Source organism: Orcinus orca, chromosome 5 (genome assembly GCF_937001465.1).
Source record: "Orcinus orca chromosome 5, mOrcOrc1.1, whole genome shotgun sequence".
Classification (NCBI taxonomy): domain Eukaryota; kingdom Metazoa; phylum Chordata; class Mammalia; order Artiodactyla; family Delphinidae; genus Orcinus; species Orcinus orca.
Window position 1 is genome coordinate 50,684,294 of NC_064563.1, and position 23,501 is coordinate 50,707,794.

Genomic DNA, 23,501 nt, shown 5'->3' on the forward strand with positions numbered 1-23,501 from the left:
TTGTCAAATGAAAGAAAAAAAATCGACCATTTTTCTACCAAAGTCGGAAAGCATAAATAGTATTATAACTGAGGTTCTGCCTGGTAATTATTTTCCTGTAGGTACGTTCAAGCAAACAAATACTCCCACTTATAATCCATATTTATGTAGGTATACCTTACTTCGTAGTTAAAAAAGTGAAGAGACTGCATATAGATGCCTCATATTAGAAAACATAGAAAGTCTACCTCAGTTATCTCTTCTCTCATTACTAACCACCCCTCTTCCCAAGGTCTCTCCTTTCCAGTTAAGAAAATCTCCATTCTAATTAAGAAAATATATATACCAGAATCTATTAATGATTTTCTTAATCCAGCCTCCCCTTGCGCATGTCACACTTCACAATGAAATGCCTTTTGTTTGTTTTTCCCCCTGTTTTCCCTTATCTCTGATTAACCTTGTCTCTTCTTTGATCTTTTGTTGTTAAAAGGAAATAGGAATTCCTGATATATTGAGGCCTTATTTTTCACCAATGTGAGGCTTACCAAGTGAAAAAACCTTTTGTTTTAACCCTTAGTGTTGAAAATCATTCTAAATACAGAAGTAGAATTTTCATCCTTGGTAATTCCCCTCATGAATTTACACATCATTTTGCAGATAATTAACTATTTCACAGAGGTTAGAGAAGGTTAAAAAAAAAAAAAAAAACTTGTGCTGAAATCACTTCCAAGTATTAATCAATCGTAAATCAAAAGAAAGACCCTTTGAAATTATGTTAGTCAACATGGAAATGGTAATAGTTTGTCTTCAATTTTTCAGGGATTTCTCTCTTAAGTGAAACAAAATATGCCAGGACAAAATGGTCCCTACTGACTGTGAACTTTGTAAAGACTCACTGGTATGTAGGCTGGGGGCTGAAATGATTAACAACACTCAAAATAAGCTATTCTTCATAATAACCAGAAATGCCAACATAGGTTAAATAATATAAAGTATAGCAGTCATTAGCCTAGAATGCTTGCTTTTTATATAGTAATGCTTAATATTCAGATATAAGATGTCTGCTCTAACTTCTCAGATTAGGTATGAATTCAACAGTCAACAACAACAAAAATCTCATGACTTCTTTTTCTTCACAGTTTGCGTATTTTTAAAATTGAGATACAGTTGCTGTACAATATTATATAAGTTACAGGTGTACAAAAAAAAATCTCATGACTTTGACAGTTACCAAAGTGGTGGAAAACTAAAAATGCTATGGCTGGTTAATGAGGGCTAAACAGAAAGAGGTATCCACTCGCTGCTGAACAATGGCCATCAGGCCAAGACACAACAGCATCAAGAACCTTACCTTAATGCACAGGGAAGAATGATGGAAACAAGAAGAAAAAAAGCAAGATGACTGAAAAAAACAACAACAACAAAGGGCTAAATAGTACACAGAAATAATAAGAAAATGGCAGATAGCTAACGGGACAATGGATTAAATTCAAGATGGGATGGCAGAGAATGGGTAAGGCCATGATAGAGGAGCAAAAATAAAGTACTAACCGGAAAAGCAAATCTCTGAGGATGAATGTGTAGTGACACATATTACATCAGCTAGTTGAGACCTCCTATTAACTGTTATAACAACTACTGGTCAACATAATGGGCAGGAGTCACCAATATATAGTGAGACTCTGTCCACTGTACACTTTACTAAGATCGGAGGGAGTAGGTTATATATTCTGAAATAGCTTCCTTTAAAAAAAACTTTTTTTAATTTTAAAATTTTAGTTGAATAAAATAAAGGCTCAAATTTTACTTGAATTACCTAAAAAAAGATAGCTCCTTCAAAGTATTTCATTACTTAGCAATCTGGGTACATAAAATGATGTTATATACAAAGAGAGTAGTAGCCATGTATGTTTAGCTCCCAATACAGGTGGTCTCTGTTTGCTCTTTTCTGAGGGTCAGCCTCACAATCTGACTTCCCCAGCAGACAATGAACTTCCCAGGAAAATCCTCAAGATAGCACCAAGTAGCAACTTTGGTCTCCACAGACTAGAGGGCAATCCAGAAGAGTAACATAAATGTAGAAGATATATAGCTATTTATCATTATTTAACTTTAAAATATACACATAAGAGAATCCCCGTGTTTGAAAAAAACTCTCAAGGATTCATTATTACTTGCTATGTTCTTTGATTTGTATACATATTATGAAATTCATTTATGTTAATTTCTAGAGATGAATGCATCTTCTACAATTAGAAATTCACTAGGAACCTAAATACCATTCTGCTATTTCTGGCTTACCAACCTTTCCTCCCTTGCAACCAAAACTAGAAAATGTGATGCTGGGATGAGATGAAGCTTACACTCAGTAAGTATTAATTCTCTCACTTCAGCATCAATTCCACATTTAGAATTTTATAAGAATATAATTTACAAAAATCATCTTCTATGTTAAGGTATCTAATATATCCATTTTAATGACATTAACATGGAAGAGAAAAATACTCAATGTTTACTATACATATGCTATGTCACATAACTTTTAGTAAGCATGATTTGACCCATGTCATATCTGCCTCTGGATTACAATAAACCATATCATGGCAAAGTCTGACTGTGTTTTGAAATTGAATGTGGGGGGTGGGGGAGGACTGAGAGAGAGAAGCAGAAAGGGACAGAGGTCTGGAAGAGAGAGGGGAAGGAAGGGAGAGAGAAAAGAGAATCAGACTTAGATAAATCTTGAAGGTCAAATACTGAAGTTGAGGGAAGGAGCCATGTCTGATTCTTCTTTGTACCCTCCACACCAGCTAGCACAGTGCCTAAATTCACTGAGCGGTAATTCAGAAAATGTGCTGAATAAATCATTGAATGGAAAATTCTAACAAGAATTCACAGTGGGAAATTACACTCCTTACCCTTACAGTGGAGTACCTTTAGTTAAATTCTATATTATTTGCATATTAACAATTACACTCACTTTTGTATACATTAATTTTCATTTCCTGTGACTGTCCAGTCTTAGGATACTTCCTGAGGCAGGGTAGTAGTTGGTGGATTTCCTTTTGTTTTCCCTCCATCACTTCTGCCAGAAGGCTCTCAACACTGACTAGCCACTCAAAAGTTAACAGACTTCGGTAAATACTGATAAAAAAGTAAGGTCAGTTTTATGCTTTGTGGTTATCATGACGTGGGTCATCAGCATCTGTGAGAGCTACCAATATTTATATATGTTGAAGCAACATGTAAAGATTGAAGTCTACCAGTGACCTTTCTAAATACAGATATCAATATTAAAACTTACAAACAATATTTAACCCTTCAATCCATTATACAAGGTACTCGACTCTCACTTTTATTTCCAGGTCCTTAAGAGGAGGATCCTAGTGTTATTCATCTGTGTAGGGTCACTTGCCTAGCACTGACCCTGCACAATGAATGAAATCTATGACAAAACAATGCATCATCAAACGTAACTGGTATAATGTTATATCAATATTTAACCATAATTATTGTTTAAGTATTAGAATCTTAAAGCCATCTGACAGGGTTTGAGTTTAGGCATTTCAAAAAACAACTATATGAGGATAAATAAACGTTTGTGATATGTAGGAGGAAAAGTAGAAACCTGAGAGATAAGCTTATTTAAAAAATAGTGGGGGGCTTCCCTAGTGGCACAGTGGTTGAGAGTCCGCCTGCCGATGCAGGGGATGCGGGTTCATGCCCCGGTCCGGGAGGATCCCACATGCCGCAGAGCGGCTGGGCCCGTGAGCCATGGCCGCTGAGCCTGTGCTTCCGGAGCCTGTGCTCCGCAGCGGGAGAGGCCACAGCAGTGAGAGGCCTGCGTACCGCAAAATAAATAAATAAATAAATAAAATAAAAAAATAAAAAATAGTGGGGGAGGACAAATAAAAGACAAATTTAAAAAAAATAAACATGAGAAGAAAACAAGAGATTTCTATTTATAAACTAGATAGAAGTAATACTTAAATCATGTGTTCATTTGAAACCACAATAGATAAAAATATTGTCTAGTTTTTAAATGTCAAGTTCACAGATAGAATGTGTAATGTAAAAACTCTAATCAAGCTAAGTGTTCCAGGAGCTATATTAAAGCACAGTTTAAACAGCAAAATAAAATCCAGATTAGCATTCAGTAAAATAATTTTAAGTTATATGTAAAGACTGTAGATAATAGAATTTTACAAATTAATGCAAAGCATCCTAAATTCTAGATAATTAAACATGTTTTATATGTCTTTGTGTGGAAACATTTTATAAATACACTACAAGTAAAGAGTTTTAAACAGTCATACCTGCAAAAGAGTTGTTCTATGGAGTTTCAGTGCCCCCTTTTGATGAATTTTAGCAAAGCATCCTGAACAATAATCTTCTCCACATTCAAGGCATACCTTAAAAGATATTGAAAAATCATACAATCTTATAAAATATGACTTTGAGAAAATACTTGCATAAAAAATTCATTGCTCTCATCTTTACTTCTCCAATTACACACCTAGATGTCGACCGAACTGAGAAGCCCAAGGAAACGGGACATTTGTCTCAGTTAAGATGTAACTTTGAGAAAAATTAACTTATAAACTTTAACTACTCTCATAGCAAAATAAATATAATAGCTGTAAGTAGGTTTTAGATATATGTGTTAGGTGCATGTATGTATGTACAATTTCTGAATAAATCACTAAAAAAACGGCAACCTCAGATCAAACTTCTTAACCTGGTAAAAATTAACAGCAATATCTCTGGGTCAAAACTATTTCATTATGAGTTCTTTTATCTTTCTGTATTGATTTACATGACACAATTAGTTTCAAATTAGTATATATAGTATATATAGTATATATATACAGTGTATATATATATATATATAGTATATATAGTAGTTTCAAATTAGACACAATTAGTATACTATTTGTCTCCAAAATTCCCCACAGTCTTCTTTGAACGGCACTACTTCACTGGTGATTCTCAAAATGTTGTTTTAAAAGCATTCTTAGGAGATTCCTCAAAGGAAAAAAAGTGTAAGAAAAAAAACTGGATGGATCTTCATCAACATGTCAGCAATGTTTATGACTGGTGAAATGATTACAGACAAGTGTATATTTGTCTTGCAAGTTCTCTATGGTGCTAAAATGTCATTCTTTAAATTTGCGGATAAGTTGGAAAATGTGATATATCTCTACCTATGATGGTGCCAAGCAAGGGTGAAAGTGAGAAAAGGAAATGGAATTTTTACTGCAAGAGTAATTACTACTGTGCAGACGTACAGCCATTCTAACACCCTTTACAGTATGATAAAAAAATAGTGCAAATGGCTAGTAGCCCCCCTTTTCTTGAGTTTGGCCTAGGTTGAGAACATCCAGTAGTACAAATAAGAAAGCATGAGGCCTGGAGAGACAGTGTCAGAAAGTCTGTGCCAAGGAGCTCACACTCCCTTTAGCTCTCTTTCATTTCCTCTCCCTTTAGGGTGCCCACCACCCTTCTCCCCCTCCTTCCTCTCCCCTCTCTCAGGGTATAATAAGCATAAAGCAGCTGGGGTAGACTGGGGAGAGACAGACCAGGTTCTTCTGCCTTGTACGGGTCACTGGTGACCTGATGTGCAATTCAGTGACACTTCTCAAACTGTACCATGCATACAAATCTCCTGGGATTTCCTTACAGTGCACACGCTGGTTTGGGAAGTCTGGAATGGGACCCAAGATCCTGCATTCTAATAAGATCCCAGGTGATGCCCATGCAGCTGCTGGGTGCAGACCACACAGGGAGTAAGAAGGCACTAGAGTGTATTGGATGAAGAAAAGGAGACTAAATTTAGGGGGGTATAAATTAGGAGTTTGGGATTAACAGATACACACTACTATATATAAAACAGATAACCAACAAGGACCTACTGTATAGCACAGAGAACTATTTTCAATATTTTTTTATAACCTATAAGGGAAAAGAATCTGGAAAAGAATATATATACAGGGCTTCCCTGGTGGCGCAGTGGTTGAGAATCTGCCTGCCAATGCAGGGGACACGGGTTCGAGTCCTGGTCTGGGAAGATCCCACATGCCGCGGAGCAACTGGGCCCGTGAGCCACAACTACTGAGCCTGCGCGTCTGGAGCCTGTGCTCCGCAACGGTAGAGGCCGCGATAATGAGAGGCCCACACACCGCGATGAAGAGTGGCCCCCACTTGCCGCAACTAGAGAAAGCCCTCGCACAGAAACGAAGACCCAACACAGCCAAAAATAAATTAATTAATTATTTTTTAAAAAAAGAATATATATACACATATATATCACTTTGCTGTATACCTGAAATTAACACAACATTGTAATTCAACTATACTTCAATAAAAATTAAATAAAACCCAATAAGAGTCCATTAATTTTTTAAAGTTGTATTGCAAGTTCCCACATGACGCAGTTACCTACAATAATGTAACCATGTTTATTAAATATGAAATGATTAGGACAACACTCCAAAAATAGGTTAAAAGAGTAGGAAGTTGTATATAACTAAAATGAAACTAAAAAGGAAGGGTCAAATAACAATAACAATATCCACGACATTCAGGGAGCACTTACTCATTGTTCTAAGGGCTTCATATGTTCCATCTCATTTAATTCTCACAATAACCCCATAAGGTTAGCATGACAATTGTACCTCCATTGTGAAGATGAGGCAACAAAGGAACATAATGATTGAGAATTTGTCCAGTCATACAGCTAATGGAGCCAGGATTTCAACCCCAGAGTCTGGTTCAAAGCTTAAGCTCTTACCCAAGACCCACATTACTAATAATCATTGACCATTAATTTCAGTATTAATCATTTATTAGAAAACCTTCATAAAATCTGCAATAAAATAAATCCAAAATGTCAAATGATTGCATGGTCTGGTATTTATCAAAATCCAAATGTATTTTTCAAATGTGATTATAGCTACACAGAACTGGATTTATAATTTTAGTGGAAGAAAAATAAATACCATCCCTAGTATGGGAACTAGTCCTAGCCTTTCAACTCCTGTTTCAAGAGCTATAGTCTCTTAGAGAAATGATGATACAAACATTATCTAAATCCATAATTTTTAAGTGAAAAATTAAAAGCTATAATTTCACATACACATATGGAAGTATTATTGTATTAACGTAGTAGACTTCAAAATGTATTCTACAACATGTCAGCTAATATTTTAATGAATTTCTCATAAATGTTCGGCACCATTTTTACAATGTAATATAGAGGACTGAGAGTCAGTTTCAGCATATAATTCTAAGCCAAATATTTGCTAACAATAGACTTTCAATGAAAGTAGCCAAACAGATGTTATACTGGAAGATCAAAGCTGGAGTCACAGAGTAAGCTTATATATTTTGTTATACAAGCATATTTGGATTTAAATTGGGTTAAAATGACCACCAACTGGAAAATCTTTTTAGGTAGTTTGTATAACTGGCAGGAACATACTAAAAATGTGGATAAGGACGCCATTCCACCACAGATGCTTCTTTGACGATGGAGTACTAAAGTGCTGTTTTAGCAAATATCTTTTTAATTTGTTCAAGGCTAGATCACTTACGCTAAGCCTTCAGAATCCATTTGAGTTTAATTAAATTATCCACATTTGCCAAATTAATATGTAATTTTTAACTATCCGTTTCACTTTTGTTATGTAGAAACAGCCTAAAGCCACTGGAATTTCTTTTAAAAATAAGAAATCTGCAAATTTGGGGTTTTATTTTTACCACCAACATATATGAATGCAACATATATAAAATGTGCCAACAACAAAAGGCATACAATTTACTATCTCTTCTCAATGTGCTAGGCACAATGCTAAACACTTCACATGCATTAACCATTATCCTCAATAACTCTGAGGTCGTTATACTACTGTTACCCGTTTTGTCCCATTTTACAAAGGAGAAGACAGAAACAAAAGAATTAAGTCATTTGCTGAAGTTCACATAGCTAACAACAGGTAAAGTTGAGATTCAAACCCCCAAAATGCAAGCTCTTACTCCCTACCTCCCATCCCTGTACAATTTTCCCTGATTAAGGTCCTGTCATAAGATATAGAAAGGTTGACTCTGATTATCCAGTCAGCATGACCATCTAGAATGATGGAAGCTAAGAACACAAGGTAACCTCAGAGTTCAACACTATAGAGTTCATTACATCTACCGAGCTTGAATTTTTAAATAATTTTTGTGCTTTTAACAAGTATCATGGGATATTATTTTCATTTCAAATCGAAGAACATCTTTTCTTAAAATCTTAGTAAATTCTTTAAGAATGGTTAGGGCCTAAACCCTGACTTCTATTTACAACAGTTTTCAGGCAAATCAGTTTTGTAATCACTGCACACTTCATCACTCTCATCTGCTTTCCAGCCAAGGCACGTGCCACTTATACTGTCCGGGAATGTCCTTTGCTTGCTTTTCCTCCTCTCTGGAAAAACAGATCCTTTATTTCCAAGTCAAATCTTATCTACATATGCCATATTGTTTGAATTCCATGGCCTTTAAAAAGTGCTCAACATAGAAGAGGATTAATAAGAAATATTGACTCATAGCTCCTATGCAAATACTTTTTCAGATCATGAACAGTGGAATCCAACAATTCAATTCTGCCATAAGACCCTTTTAGCTTTCATACTTCAAACTCCAGGAATATTAGCGTTTGTTTATATTTTCTTAACTTTTCTGGATAGGTATAACTTGTTAAAATTCCACCATCATATCAAGTAAGGAGAAAAATAGTATGATGTATGATGTAAAAGTAAGAGCATTATACCAAGAGCCAGGGTTTTACATTTAATATTATTAGTGCTTTATTAGACTTAAAGCACTCTAACTCTCTGAGCTCAGTTAAAACTGCCATGAAATAAGGCTAGTAATACAATCTTAAACCAGAAGTGATTATAACTAAATTCTCTGAAATTTAATAAATATTATAGTGATCCACAAACATTAGTTATAATCAAATTCTTTGGGGGAAAACTGCTTCCTAGGTATGTATAATATTTTAATTGCAAAATATATTGGATATCTTCCTTTCAGTTAGCTTCAATGATAACAGTGTTTTCAATAACAGAAACGCTTTAAAGAAATGACTCATTCAACAAACATTTGCTGAGTACCTATTAAATTGCAGGCATAATTCAAGGTGGTAAGCACACAGCAGGGAACAAAAGTAAATCCCTACTCTCATGAAATTTACATTGTGGGTGAGTGGAAAATAAACAAATAAACATACACTAAAGGGTGATAAATGTTATGTAGATGAATGAGGCAGCTTCACAAAACTATAGAGAGTCATCTCAGCTGTTGCTATTTTATAAAGAGCTGTTAGGACAGGCAATGTTTGAGTTGACCTTTATTGATATGAGGAGACCTTGGGGGGAGAAAATTTGATGGGGAAATATTAAGAGTTGAATTTTGAACACACTAAATTAGTGATTTTGGTTAGAAATCCAAGTAGAAGTGTTGATTAGGCAGTCTGAGTTGAAAGTTCAGGGGAGAGATATGAGTTAAAGATGTAAATTTGGGAACCATCAAAATAAAGATGGGCTTTAAAGCCAAGAGAGTAGATGAAACTACCTCAAGAACAAGTATAAACAGACTAGAGAAGAGGCCTGAGGACTAAGCCCTGTGGCACTCCAACGTTAAGGGGTCAAGAATACAGAAAAACAACAAAGCCCTACACAGAAAAATACATACCATATGATTCCATTTATATAAATTTCAATAGGTTTAGCACCACTACATATATGCTGCTAAAAATCAGAATAGTAGTTGGTTTTGTAGTGGGAGTTAATTGGAAAAGGCACAAGGGAACCTTCTGGGGTATTCTATTATCTTGATGGGGGTGTATACATTTAAGATTTGTCCATTTCACAGTAGGTAAATTATACCTCAATAAAAAAAAGAGAGAGAGAGAGACAATGGGAGGAGATAATGTGATGACAACAAGTGTAGACAACTCTTTAGAAATGTTACTAAAAGGGGTACAGGGGGAGATGTGGGGATCAAAGAAGAATTTCTGTTCCAGTTTTGGTTCGAGAAATACTGCATGTTCTTGTGCTGATAGGCACGATCCAAGGGAGAGAGGACAAAAGTTAGGTGGTATCTTTAAACAAGAATGAGAGGATGAGATTCAGGGCATCATGTAGCATTGGCCTTTCCTGGCAGCCTGCACACTTCACCCTTAGTAATGATCATGAAGAAAAAGACATGGCTACCAAGCAGGTTAAGTCGGGACAGGTGTATGAGCCCGTGTGAAAGTCTGATCTTACTCCAGTGTACATACTAGCAGAGCAGCTTTGTTCTCACACTGCCCACAAACCTTCCCTTTTATCTTGGGTTTTTCATATTCAGAAGAATTTGCCATTTTATAATTAGATGGTTTTTTCACTGGCTCTGAAAGGGAAAAACAAGACCAATCACATTAAAATACGATGTTCAGTTTTCTGATTGATAAAGGAAATTATGCACATTTCTAAATTCTCAAACAGTATATAAATATTAGTTGCCCAATAAGAATGGCATGTAGCCAAGTCTAATCTTCCCAGTAGACTAGGGAGCCCACAGCCCCCCTCCCACCCACTGTGACCACAGGGCCACACATATCCACCCATATCCATTCTGCTGTAAACTCAGTTGAACTAGACATGTAAAATTACAGAATGTTAAAAACTATGCTTTGGATAGAATTCCCATAGTGTTCTGCCCCATCTCTGGATCAAACTAAAGCCCACACAGAACAACTTCTATAATAAATGTTATATATATTTCTATAATTTGTTCTATCAAATTATCTTAACTATCCAAATTAAATGTTTATCCTCTATTTTAAAAATCTTATTTCTTTTAGAAGTACTGTAAATTCAAATTTTATTTTTGGTTTTTGCTATTTTCAAATAATGTATTAAAATATAAAGCAATTTTCAATATTCTTTTAATTTCCCAGAGTAAAATTTCAATCTATAATTTTATACTGCTAAAATTTTCTTCCTAGAGTTTAAGGAACAATGCTATGAAAGTCCTCACTTTTCAAAAATACTATTATTATGATCATATCCTAAGTTGATTTTTGACATAAAATAAGCACACCTCCCCAAAATACAGATAAAATATATTTTGAGTATCAAAGATAAAGAGTCACCATTTTGGGGTTTAGAATCTTTATGCTGCATGAACAGTTCTAGCACTTAAATTTTCTATGTAATTCAAATGTAAAAAAAAGAAATTATACCTTGAGCATCTAATAATACAATGGTAAACTGTTTACCTTGAAGCTGCTCCTTCAGTAATTTTAATTTCACTTTTCCAGCAGAAAGCTGTATTAATAAAATAGATATTGTATGTCAGGTATACAAACTCAAAGTTTAAGTTACTAATAAAAATATTATAAAGCCATAACATTTTGGTGCATCTTGAACAAAACAAACATTTTGAAAGAATAATATGAGATCTTTAATGCATATATAGGAATTTTAATTAAATCAAGAGAAAATTCATAAAAGAAAAATATATTTTGGAAATATATATAAACCAGTTTTTTTTTAAATGTCACAAATTATCTTTAAACAAAAATTACATATCATCATGAAATGATTTTAGGAAAGCACTAGCATTCAGATGTTGTAAAGGCTCAGTAAGCCTTTTCTATCTCTGATCTTTCTGAAACACACAAAGCCTAATATTTGTGTAGACTGAATCTAAGCTGAATTCTGACTAAGCTATTCTGCTCACATAACTGTAGAAGCTAATATTATTATCTTAATTGCCCAAATCAGAGAACCACATGTTTAACTATCATAGGCATAACCTTCAAATATATTATTTGTGATCCCTGACTTTCCCAAGTTGTAGCCAAAAAAATTGAGTAAGTAACAATTATGGATAGGTATTTCAAATAAATAATCACTTAAAATCCTTGGATCTTAAGAGTTTAAGAAACAAAACAGACTCTCCAATTGCACATACTTGCCTTGGTCTTATTAAAACCAACGTCTGAAGTACACAGACATTCACGGAGCATGGCGCACACTTATACACACACTGTCAATTCATGCCTCATTTTCAATTTGCAATTTGCATGCTCAATTGCCCAATTTGTACATGAGAATATGAGAATAATGGTTGCCTCTATGTCTATGGCTGTACCAACTGCAGTCATCTTTGAAAATTTAGGCCTAATTATTTTCAGTGAATCTAGTGCTTTTGCTTCAAAAGGGCATTTGTTTGTTCCCATTCTTTAAGGAGCTGCTCAAATGCTATGTACCAAACACAGCAAACAAGAGAATAGAATTGAAATAATCAATTTTTATGTGAACCACACTTTTATTTTTAAACTGGCAGTGTTGTACAAGTTACAGATAATTTAATCCTATTTTTTATAACCAAATTATCCAATACTATTACCTTAATGATACATCTGAATTGCAACATGATCTATGTGTTTATAGGCTACCTGGGCAGAATGCATATACCAAAGCAAAATGAATTCATTATTAGGGACATGTTATACTTTGTTCTTGTTACTGTGAATAATATTTTTCTGCTCTATGAATATAGCCATATTTACTTCATATGAATCAAACTGTATACAAATATTTCAATGAACAAACTGCTAGCTTACTATTTTTAGGCAAATAGAATTTCCTCCTAAGTCTGATTTTTATCTGTTGGGGAAAGAGATGAGGGTGGAGTAGGGTTGGACCAGGGATACACACACACACAGGCAAACACCATAAAGATATATGGATATGCATATGTGTGTATATATAAAACACCAGGAATTCAATATACTGAAGCCTATACCTTATTAACCCACTTATGACTCCACCAGGAGATGCTGAAGGGGTCCTATCAGGAGTCAGGGCAGCTTAGTGTCTCTAACACACAGACATATCATCTGGGCCCTTGGGGTCAGACTACGTTGTATTCATCGGCCTCCCTGGCATTCACAAATGCCTCCATCCTGCCACTAATGTCCTAATCCACCATGCTGGGCCCACACTCCTTCCACAAGCCACCTTTTCAAATATCCTCATTCTTAATCCAATTAGCTACTCAACCTTTGCCATTCTCCACTACTTGTCCTTCCGTCCAGGCTGCTCTGCCCTTCCATGAAGCCCTTATTAAAGAGTCCTTTAACTCTCTTATGCCTTAAAAATTTCCTTAAAGTATCTCTTCCAAAAGTTCACAGTAACTGGACCCACCTTTCCTCACACTCAACCTTCTCCACAGAACTCTCCAGAGGAAAGAGCTCCATTTCTACCCCCTTTCACTCACCAGGAGAGAAGGAAAATGTTCTCCCTGTTTGCTCCCCAGTGCTGCTTCCAGAATACTGGTCCGCTTTCACCAATACGCGAAGTTGCCTCTACTGAAGGTCCCCACCATCCATTTACCACCTTTATCAATATCCAGGATCCTGTTCCACCTGAAACCTCAGCAGTCTGTTCAGTATTTCTCTCCAGCACATTTCTGGGTGATGATCGTGGAGACTTTACTGTCCATGTTCACCTAATATCCTGATGCTGAAAACCCTCCGACATGCTGACTACTATGAACATCTATCTAAGTGCCTCCTCAGCCACCTGACCATTATGACCAAACCTTGGACCTAAGCAACAATCTGAATGGCCACACTTTCAAAATCCCAAACTCAGAGTTTCTCAGTGCAAACTGCAATCTCTTTACCTCCTTCCTCTTAGACCTCCCATTATCTACCAACCATTGTGATGAAATAATAGCAACTGGGTCCCCTACAAATCCATGCTGAATAAGCCCCGTGGGCTCTTATGGCTCTTCAGCAATCCATTCATCCATTTGCTACTAAACCTCAAACATGATTCTCACATGATCTGGCTACTCCAAATCTTCTCCATTCCAAAAACCTCAGATCCACCCCATTTCCTTTCCTTAATCTGAACAGATGATCTTGCCTTCAAATTTACTAAGAATGTCAAGGTCTTCCTATTAATATTTTTCCACAGCTTCCTGCCTTACCGCCTGTCAAAAACAACCTCTAAAAATGTACCTTTACTGCCACCTGTTTTCTCTTCCATTTTTCTTGTCTCAGAGAAAATGTGCCCTCCTTCCCTTGGCCAGGCCCTCCTCAAGGAGCTACCTCTTCAAAGCCCTCAGCAACTGGCACCTCTCTCATTTGAATCTTCAATCTTTCTTCCACTAGTGAATCTATCCCTCAGCTACAAATTGGCTCACATCTTCCCCCGATTCTAAATATATATATATACACACACACATATATATATACATACACAGTATTTATATATATAGTATTTGTTTATATATTTTTGTATTATATATATAAAGTCTCCTTGATCCTATTAAAGCCTTGAGAGATCACCCTCTGTTCTCATGTTTACTGAAACTTTAGCCTTTACTCATTGCCACCTGCCTTTCTTTTTCAACCACTTGAAATATATTTTTACATCTGATAACAATCCAACGATCAAATCAAATTTATTGTTTTTAAAAATTCTCATTCTCCGTAAACATTTTAATGTGATTTTCAGTTAATATTACAATTGGTTTCACACGTATTATCTCACACCTTGCTCAAAACTCTGTGAAGTAGTCAGCAAGTACTGTTATGCATGTTTACAAATATGGTAACAGTAGCCCAAGAAAGGTTACATCATTTGTTTAAAATCACAAAGCTAATGAGATGTGTCAGGATTTTAATCTATATAGTCTACCAAAGGGTTTCTTGTCTTGGTACCACTGACATTTTAGGCCAAATAATTCTTTGTTGTGGGGTCTGCCCAGTGCATTGTAGAATGTTCAGCAGCACCCCTGGCTTGTAGCCACTACACACCATTAGCCAAAAAAATCCCTCTCAGTGGTGATAACTAAAAATGTGTCCAGACATTGCCAAATGTCTCCTGGGGGACAAAATTGCCACCTGTTGAGAAACACTGCTAAAACTAAACCCAACTTTTTCATTACGAATACATCAATCAAGGTTGACTTCTCCATTTTTTTTCTAAAAATGTCCTCCTTTACTTTCATCTCCTATGAAATTACATTACTTTGACTCTACTTCTCCCATTACTTCTCTTCTCAGGCTCCCTTTACTGGAGAGCTGGCAAATTATCTTAGAACTAGCCTGAAAGCCTGCATTTCAAATCTTGGCCCTGACCCTTGATGTGAGCAAGTTATTTAACTTTTTTGATGTTAAATTACTTCATTTGTGGAACTGGAAAAAATAACAACTGCCTCTTATGAGTGATATAAGCACTTAATGAGATATAACAGGAAAAGCACTGTTGACTGGTATAAAACAGATAGTGAATAAATATTCAAGTTCTCTTTGCCTCCATATTCTCTGGGCTTTATCCTTCATACCTGCCCTTTATCCTTTACACCTTTCTTATCCTTTTTATAAATTCTTAGAGAGCACATTTACCCTCTCAGCTTCAATTAACACATGAGAATGCAAACAAAACTCTGAAATCTTTGAAATTTGCTAAGAGAGTAGAACTTAAATGTTTTTATTTAAAAAAACAAGGTAAATATGGATGTGTTAATTAACTCGATAGAGGGAATTCACTCACAATGTATATGTATATCAAATCACCGTGTTGTACACTTTAAATATCTTACAATTTTACTTGCCAATTATACAACAAAGCTGGGAAAAGAAAGTAAGAGAAGGAGGGTAGAAGGGAGGGAGAGAAGGAGGAAGCCAACTATCTAGCTCTAAATCTAAACACCAGAACTTTTCTTTCCAGCTCCTTCATTTTTCTATCTCCTAGGCAATTCATCCTGGAATACCAGTTATATATTTGACTTCTTCTTTTCCTTTCTCACTGTGTTTTGGGTCCATGTTTCCTTTATATTTCTTCTGCTACGTTCTCATTCAGACTCTTCTCATCTGACCTTTTAATAGACTTATAAATAGTCTCTGCTTCTATACCAGTGGCCTCCAAAGTAGCATGTATGCATGCCTGAGGGAGCTCGGAAAGGATCAAAGAGAAGAAAAGAAGCATCTATTCATGTTTATATCACCCTTGATTAATTTCCATATTTTGTTTTACAATGAACATGACATATTAGTATGTATATAAATAAATTATATTTATAAGTAGATAAAAAATGCATGGATAGAAAGTCCATTCTCAAAATATATTCTTTTTTTTTTTTTTTTTTTTTGCGGTACGCGGGCCTCTCACTGTTGTGGCCTCTCCCCTTGCGGAGCGCGGGCTCAGCGGCCATGGCTCACAGGCCCAGCCGCTCCGCGGCATGTGGGATCTTCCCAGACCGGGGCACGAACCCGTGTCCCTTGCATCAGCAGGCGGACTCTCAACCACTGCACCACCAGGGAAGCCCTCAAAATACATTCTTTATTGCTGTGGTACATGATCAAAAGAGTTTGAATATCATTTGCTCTAAACTCTACTTATATAAACTTCAAATGCGCTGGATATTAACAAGATCAACCATCATACATCATTACCTTAAACTTGCTACTCTCCTGCTTCAAAGTTGTCAGGGAATTCTATTCACCCAGTGAAAAAGTCAACACTCCTGAGTCTGGTATTCAGGCCTCCTACCCTCCTGCCCAATCTTATTTCTACTCCCACCTTCTGTAACTCCCCAACCCCTCATGCTTTCATCATCAATTATGAGGTTTATGGGAATGGGCACTATGACTTATTCATCACTTTTCCTTATAAATATATCTAGTACACTCTCAAATATTTGTAGAGCTAAACTATTACTTCCCAAGCACAAATACACTACATGGCAAAAATGACATAGTGAGTTTTCCTATAAATATTTTCATATGTGCATCATCTTTTACATTAGGTAAGGATATCCTTGAGAACAAGGATAATTCAGTATAAGACAAAGAAGCATTAATAAATGCTATTAGTAAATAGCAGGGCTTCCCTGGTGGTGCAGTGGTTGAGAGTCCGCCTGCCAATGCAGGGGACATGGGTTCGTGCCCCGGTACGGGAAGACCCCACATGCCGCGGAGCAGCTGGGCCTGTGAGCCATGGCCGCTGAGCCTGCGCACCCGGAGCCTGCTGCTCCTCAACGGGAGAGGCCACAACAGTGAGAGGCCCGCATACCGCAAAAAAAAAATAATAAATAAATAAATAGCATTATTAAATGCTATTGAATAAATAAATCAATAATCACAGAGTCAGCACTTTTAATATATTATATTTACAACAACATCTAAAGTATGGAACACTGTCTCAGAAAGATAATGAAAAATGCAAAGTGGATTATAAAACTTTTAATGCAAAAATTAAAGAAACATATCTCAGTAAGAGAATGACACTAAAGAATAAAATGCCTTTTCTAAGCCAAAAATGTTAGAAGTGCCAAGATGTCTGTAGATGCCAACTGACCCAATGAAAGTTTAATGACAGGTATATAAAAAAGAAAAAGCTATAGAAGTTAAAACTTACAAAGTCACAGATTTTGTACTAAAGAATCCAGAAGCAAAACAGTTTTCTTTACATAAGGACACTCATTTGCCTTTAACCTTAAATATAATGTAATGTTATATTTTACAATACACAGTAAAGATAAAGCAATTCTATGGCTGGGGAATTTTAAAGCATTTTCCCTTGGGTATCTTCACATACGGAATCAACAGTTTATGAATAATTATTATTCCAGCAGAACATAAATACATTAAATAAATGTGATATAACAAAAAGGCAGAAAAAAGTCTGTCCTTTGTTATATCAAATAAGTTTGCTTTCACCTTAATATAGAACTACATAGTTCTATTTCACATACTAAAAACCAGAACTGAACTGAATGGAAAAATTCAGTTTAGAAAATTCACCTGAAGATGAATTTTTAAAAATCAACTTTCAGATGAAAAACAAAAACATATCTGAATAGTGAAAGTTGCATATTAGCCCATAAAATATAATTGAAATCCAATAACATGCAAACTTGTTAAAACAAGAATAGGAGGTTCTTAAGCATGGAAGGGAATGCAAGATCTGAAAAAATAATTTATATCTTCTCAGCAAACTGCCTAAGAATCAAATGGTATTTTCTTACCTTAATAACATTTCCTTTATTTCGTGACATCATGCATGATTGATTACCCAATCTGCCCACTTGTGCAGATTTCCAGTGACATCCACTTGACCTTCAATATATATGAACAGAAGACAAAATGTAATTACTAAATATATTTCTCCTTTTAATGAAAACAAATATATTTTCCCTGTTTCAGAAAATGGAAATTCAGTTGTTAACATTTAACAGACCACCACAAAATGAAAATGAAATATCAAGAATGCCACAATATCCTCAGTAATTCTAAAATATAGCTCTGTTATATTTGGAACTTTTGAGAAGAAATGAATAAAAGTGAAATGTCCAAACACAGATGAAGAATTTCATTTTTTAGACATTTACAATGACTAAAGATAGCTTTACTGATTTATAGGAAATGTTACAGATTGTCATGCAGTTTTAAAAGCTAAGTGTTCACAAATGCAAAGAGAAAAAGGAAGCAAAACAAGACCCCCCAAAATTCAGCAGATCTACTATGTGATGAATTCCTATTAAGACTTCAAATTAGCTCCCACAGCAAAAGGTAACAGAGCTTGCAAAGAAGGCAAACTGTTTCGTTTTACAGTTTTCAAAGTACTTTTATTTGAGCCTCACAAAATCTTTTGAAGTCAACAGAGCAGGGAGGCCAATTCCCATTTTAAATAATAATGAGAGAAAAACTTGCCCAAAGCCACAGAAATAATAAATCATAAAACCAAGATTGGATAACCGGACTTTCCATCTTCCTGACCAGTGACGAGCAGGTTCTCATTCCGGCTGTGACATTTACTATCTGTGTTACCTTAGAAAAGCATTTAACTATTCTGAAAACCCAGTCAAGCTTTAGAACATTTTTAAAAACATCTAGAAAAGGTTCCTCAACTAATGAAAATTTACTCTTGGGGGCTGATTGCAGGAACTCTGATTCACAGATATATTCATGATCCACTGAGAAGCCCAAATTAAATCCAAATTAGTGAAGGTTTAAAAAAATAAGAAAGAGGGCTTCCCTGGTGGCGCAGTGGTTGGGGGTCTGCCTGCCGATGCAGGGGACGCGGGTTCGTGCCCCGGTCCAGGAGGGTCCCACATGCCGTGGAGCCGCTGGGCCCGTGGGCCGTGGCCGCTGGGCCTGCGTGTCCGGAGCCTGTGCTCCGCGGCGGGAGAGGCCACAGCAGTGAGAGGCCCGCGTGCCGCAAAAAAAAAAAAGAAAAAAAAAAATCTTTAAAAAAATAAGAAAGAAAACGAAAAACCAAAAAAAACAATAAAAAAAGAGAACTGGCCATTGGATCATTAGGATAAGAGCAGCAAGATACAGAATAAACTTTGTCACCTGGGATGTACTACATTGAGATGACTTTGATTAAACCAATACTCTGGTTATTAGAAAGGTTGTGTGTATAGCTCATGAATACTTTTTCACAGAGTTAATCTCTAAAGATAAACACTACTAAAACTATAATAAACCTTTGAATTTTCTTTAATGGTTCAGAAGGTACTTTATAGATATTTGATAATCATCATTTTGAATACTAAACAAAAGCAAATTTAATACACAGAGTCTGGTAATATTTAGTACCACCAAAAGCATATGAAATATGCCCACTCATTCTCTGTAGGAGAAAGTTATACACTTTTGAAGCCTATTTGAAAGGAGTTCTCCAATGTCTACCAAAATGTAAACTGCCATATACTTTGACCTAAAATTGCATGGGTGGAAATTTATCCCATAGACACTCTTATAGATGTAAGCAAAAATATATGTAGAAGCATATTCATGGCAGCATATATAATCAAAAAATACTGAAAACTTAATAAAGATATGAAAAATAAATGCTATTATAGCCACACAAAGAAATACTATGCAGCCACTAAAAGAATGAGATCACTGTGCACTGACATGGCAAGAGCACTAAGATATATCAAGTAGAAAAGTAGAATGTGAATCCATCCACAGACTTTTATAGATGAACTCATTTGAAAAATGTAAAAGACATGTCAGATACAAACCTACACACACACACACACACACACACACATTCAAACACATATATATATAGGCTTGAACAAAGACAAGATATCTGTGGGAAGAAACATTTTAATTGCTAAAAGTGGTACTACACAATGGGCTGGGAGTCAGTCTAAAGTGAAGAAGAGATAATTTTCATTATATAACTATCAGTTATACTTGATTTTAATTATATTTATGTATTATTTTTACAACAAAGCAAAATGCTCAGTAAAATTAGTACAGATATGCAAGCATAATATTAGAGAAGTCTCATTAATAAAATTTCAGCTAAAGCACATTTGCTAAAAATATTTCAAACATACATGAGGGTCTGAATGATTCTTATCTGTGTATGTTAACCCCTGCCCCCCAAAAGTCTTTTAATAAATAAAAATGCCCTACACATAAACTGGCAATCTCCTATTCATGGCAATTTTATGGGAGCAAAGGGCAAGTTCTGCATTGCTGTCCTCAACATTCCAGACTATAACTGGTTCAGAAGAGGAATGTAAGAAGAGAAATAAGAACATGTAAGACCAAATAAGGTTCAGAGGAAAGGGACACAAATAGAAAAAGTAGGGGAAATTTAATATTGCTTGTTCATCAGGAAAAGCCAGAAATGATTCATTCAGGACAGACAGTCATTGGAATGACAATAATATATAAAATAGTTCTTGACATAAGAACTTCAGTTTATAATAAAATTCATTTTATTCCTCTAAAATCCTGTAAAAATGTCACCCACCCTCTTTCTTCCTTTTCTTTGCTCCTTGTTGCTTGGAATTCTTGTAGTTTCTTTTCCATCTCTTGGTTCTCCAACTCTAACTGCACTTTCTCCATTCTCAGTTCTTGAGCATTTCTGGATAAGATTTAAATGCAAAATGTTCATTTGGGGTAAACAAACAAACCCCCCAAAAAGAAAAAAAAGGCAAAGTAAGTTTATATTATGGTTTGCCCTTAATTAAAATTATGAATAATAAATATGTGAACAACTATTTTAACTACTTCCTTTGTAGTCTTTGAAATATGGTTTCTAGAGTTAGCATTTGCCTTCCATTAATATTCTCCTGAAGCAAGGTATCGCTCCAAATCTTAGACTTTTGTTTTATTACATTGTTAGAGGTCTCAAATCATAATTCATGTTATACATGAGCTATGTCTTTATATATGTACAAATATCCATGACACACAAATAGAAAAATAAAATAAAAATTATTTTCTAATTTTCATACTGTCCTTAAAGGATTCAAGTATTAATGCTTTGAATCATAGTGTTTAAAATAACTATTCTGTATGGGCAGAATACACATTTTTGCTAAATTAATCATCTTGGAAAACTTCGATAAATTTCTACCTTTATGCCATGTATGTATAATACAAAAAGAGAAAGAGAGAGAGAGAAAGAGAGAGAAGGGCCTGCTTGGAGCCTATTAGGATGAAAACACCTATCAAGGGTTTTGGAACAGGAGCCATCAAAGGGATAAATGGGAACTGAGTCAAGCAAGCATCACCTATTGTTTCCTCCACTGAAGGAAAGCAACAAGAAGAAAAGTTTCTGAGGACAGAGCAGAGCCCCCTTACAGATTCCTGTACAAGAGCTTTCGTAATAATATCTGAAGTTCATCAAGCTTTTGACACAAGCTATTTTCTTCATTCTACAATTCTGGTCCCTTGTCAGCATTAGTCACTGAGTCTCTCTTTCAAGAAGTAAACCAACCTAGTTCTCTAGCTTTCATTCTCTATCATGAGTTTAAATCTCTTCCTTCGTTATTTCATTAGTGTCTTATTATAATCAAGTAGTGTGGGCTACTTGGGTATGTGTGCCATGGCAAGGAACCAAAATAAGAATAATGAAGATAAGAGAGGGAAATAATTGAGAGGTGGTGAGCAATCCACCAAAGAGCAAGCGGGCCAAAGATATGTCCCCAAGTGGACAGTCCAGGAAGATATATGGAAAGTGACAGGAGGCGAAAACTGTCTAGAGCCTTCAGAGAAGCTGGTGAAGATATTGAGAGAGAGAGGCATTATTTTCATTATATCTGTTCCCCAAGGAGTAATTCAGCCCCTACTACAAACAAGCACTGTCGTAAGCGATAGGATGTGAGACCCAATGGAGCTTCCATTATAGACAGGAACGTAGACAAACGTGAAGGTAATTAAGTATAGTTTAATGGTGCTTTCATTGGAGAAGTACAGGGAGATACCTGAGCACACAGAAAGGGCACATACCCAGCCCCTGGGGCCGTAGGAACAGTACCTGGTGGAAGTGAAGACTAAGCTGAGTCCCAAGGGATGAAAGGACTTAGCCGGTCAAAGGGAAGTGGTGGGAGCAGTGTTCCAGGAAGAAAGAAAAGTGTGGGTACAAGTAGAAAAGAGTGATGTGTGGGTCCAGGAACTAGAAGTTCCATGTGCCCAGGCATTAAGTGCAGGACGGGGAGAGTGGCAAGAAATGGAACTGCTGAGGTGGACAGTGGCCAGATTATGAAGAGCTGTGTAGGCCATAATGAGGAATTGGGATTTGTATTCTATTAGCAATAAGAATTTTTAAAAGGTTTTGAGAGAATTGAGACTTGATAATACTTGCACTTTAGAAAGTTCACTCTGGCTGTATAATGGAATATTAATCAGAGGGTGTAAGGCTGAGAGCAAGGCAGCCAGTTAGGAGACTATCTCAGTAATCCTAATAACAGAGAGACTGTGCTGGTCTGACTGGACAGAGACAGTGGAGAGAAAAATGGGAACATTTGAGAAATATAAGAAAATAGAATTAACTGGAGTTGGAGACTGACCAGAAGTAGGTGACTGACCAAGGAAGGGACAAGGAAGGAACCTGAGATAATCCCAAGAGCAACCAGGAGGCCAGTGATGCCACTTCCTGAACTAATTCACTCTGGGGTGGGCTGGGGACACAGTTCAGGATTAGTGGCCCAAAGTCTCAGTGACCCACAACACTTTCCACATGGCCTCCAGAGGAAGAGTTCAAAAGCACACATGTGATTGTGTCACTTGTTTGCTTACAAAACTTTTGATGTTTTGAAAGTCCCCACTACGGTAGAGGAAGGGGGTGCGACTGAAGAAAAGCAACTGGCCTACTGACCAAGTGGTCAAGTTGATGGTGTAATTCCGTGGGTCTGGAGCAACACAAAAGATTCTTCCTGGAGACATCCTTAGACACAGAGCCAGAAGGGCAACTAAAGTTGATCCCACAGGGACCATGTCAATACAACAAATCCAAGAGGCAGAAACAGCCCACAGAAATGGTGTGGAGGGGGACCTAATGAAACTTCAAAGCTTTTGCACAGCAAAGGAAACCATAAACAAGACCAAAAGACAACCCTCAGAATGGGAGAAAATATTTGCAAATGAAGCAACCGACAAAGGATTAATCTCCAAAATTTACAAGCAGCTCATGCAGCTCAATAACAAAAAAACAAACAAC

General features: G+C 36.1%; 1 protein-coding gene across 4 annotated transcripts in view; it reads right to left on the reverse strand.

Moving 5' to 3' along the window:
• Nucleotides 1–23,501, reverse strand: part of ZBBX (zinc finger B-box domain containing) — a 113,506-nt gene that overhangs the window by 79,985 nt on the left and 10,020 nt on the right. For 3 of the 4 annotated variants that reach the window (XM_049710504.1, XM_049710505.1, XM_004270585.3), the window contains exons 3-7: nt 20,808–20,921; nt 18,055–18,145; nt 11,282–11,330; nt 10,301–10,410; nt 4,293–4,388 (exon numbers count right to left, since the gene is read on the reverse strand). In XM_049710504.1, coding sequence (XP_049566461.1) covers nt 4,293–4,388; nt 10,301–10,410; nt 11,282–11,330; nt 18,055–18,145; nt 20,808–20,921 — 460 coding nt within the window. Of the gene's footprint in view, nt 1–4,292; nt 4,389–10,300; nt 10,411–11,281; nt 11,331–16,480; nt 16,585–18,054; nt 18,146–20,807; nt 20,922–23,501 lie in introns of those variants that run through there. The other variant, XM_049710506.1, reaches the window with a different exon arrangement.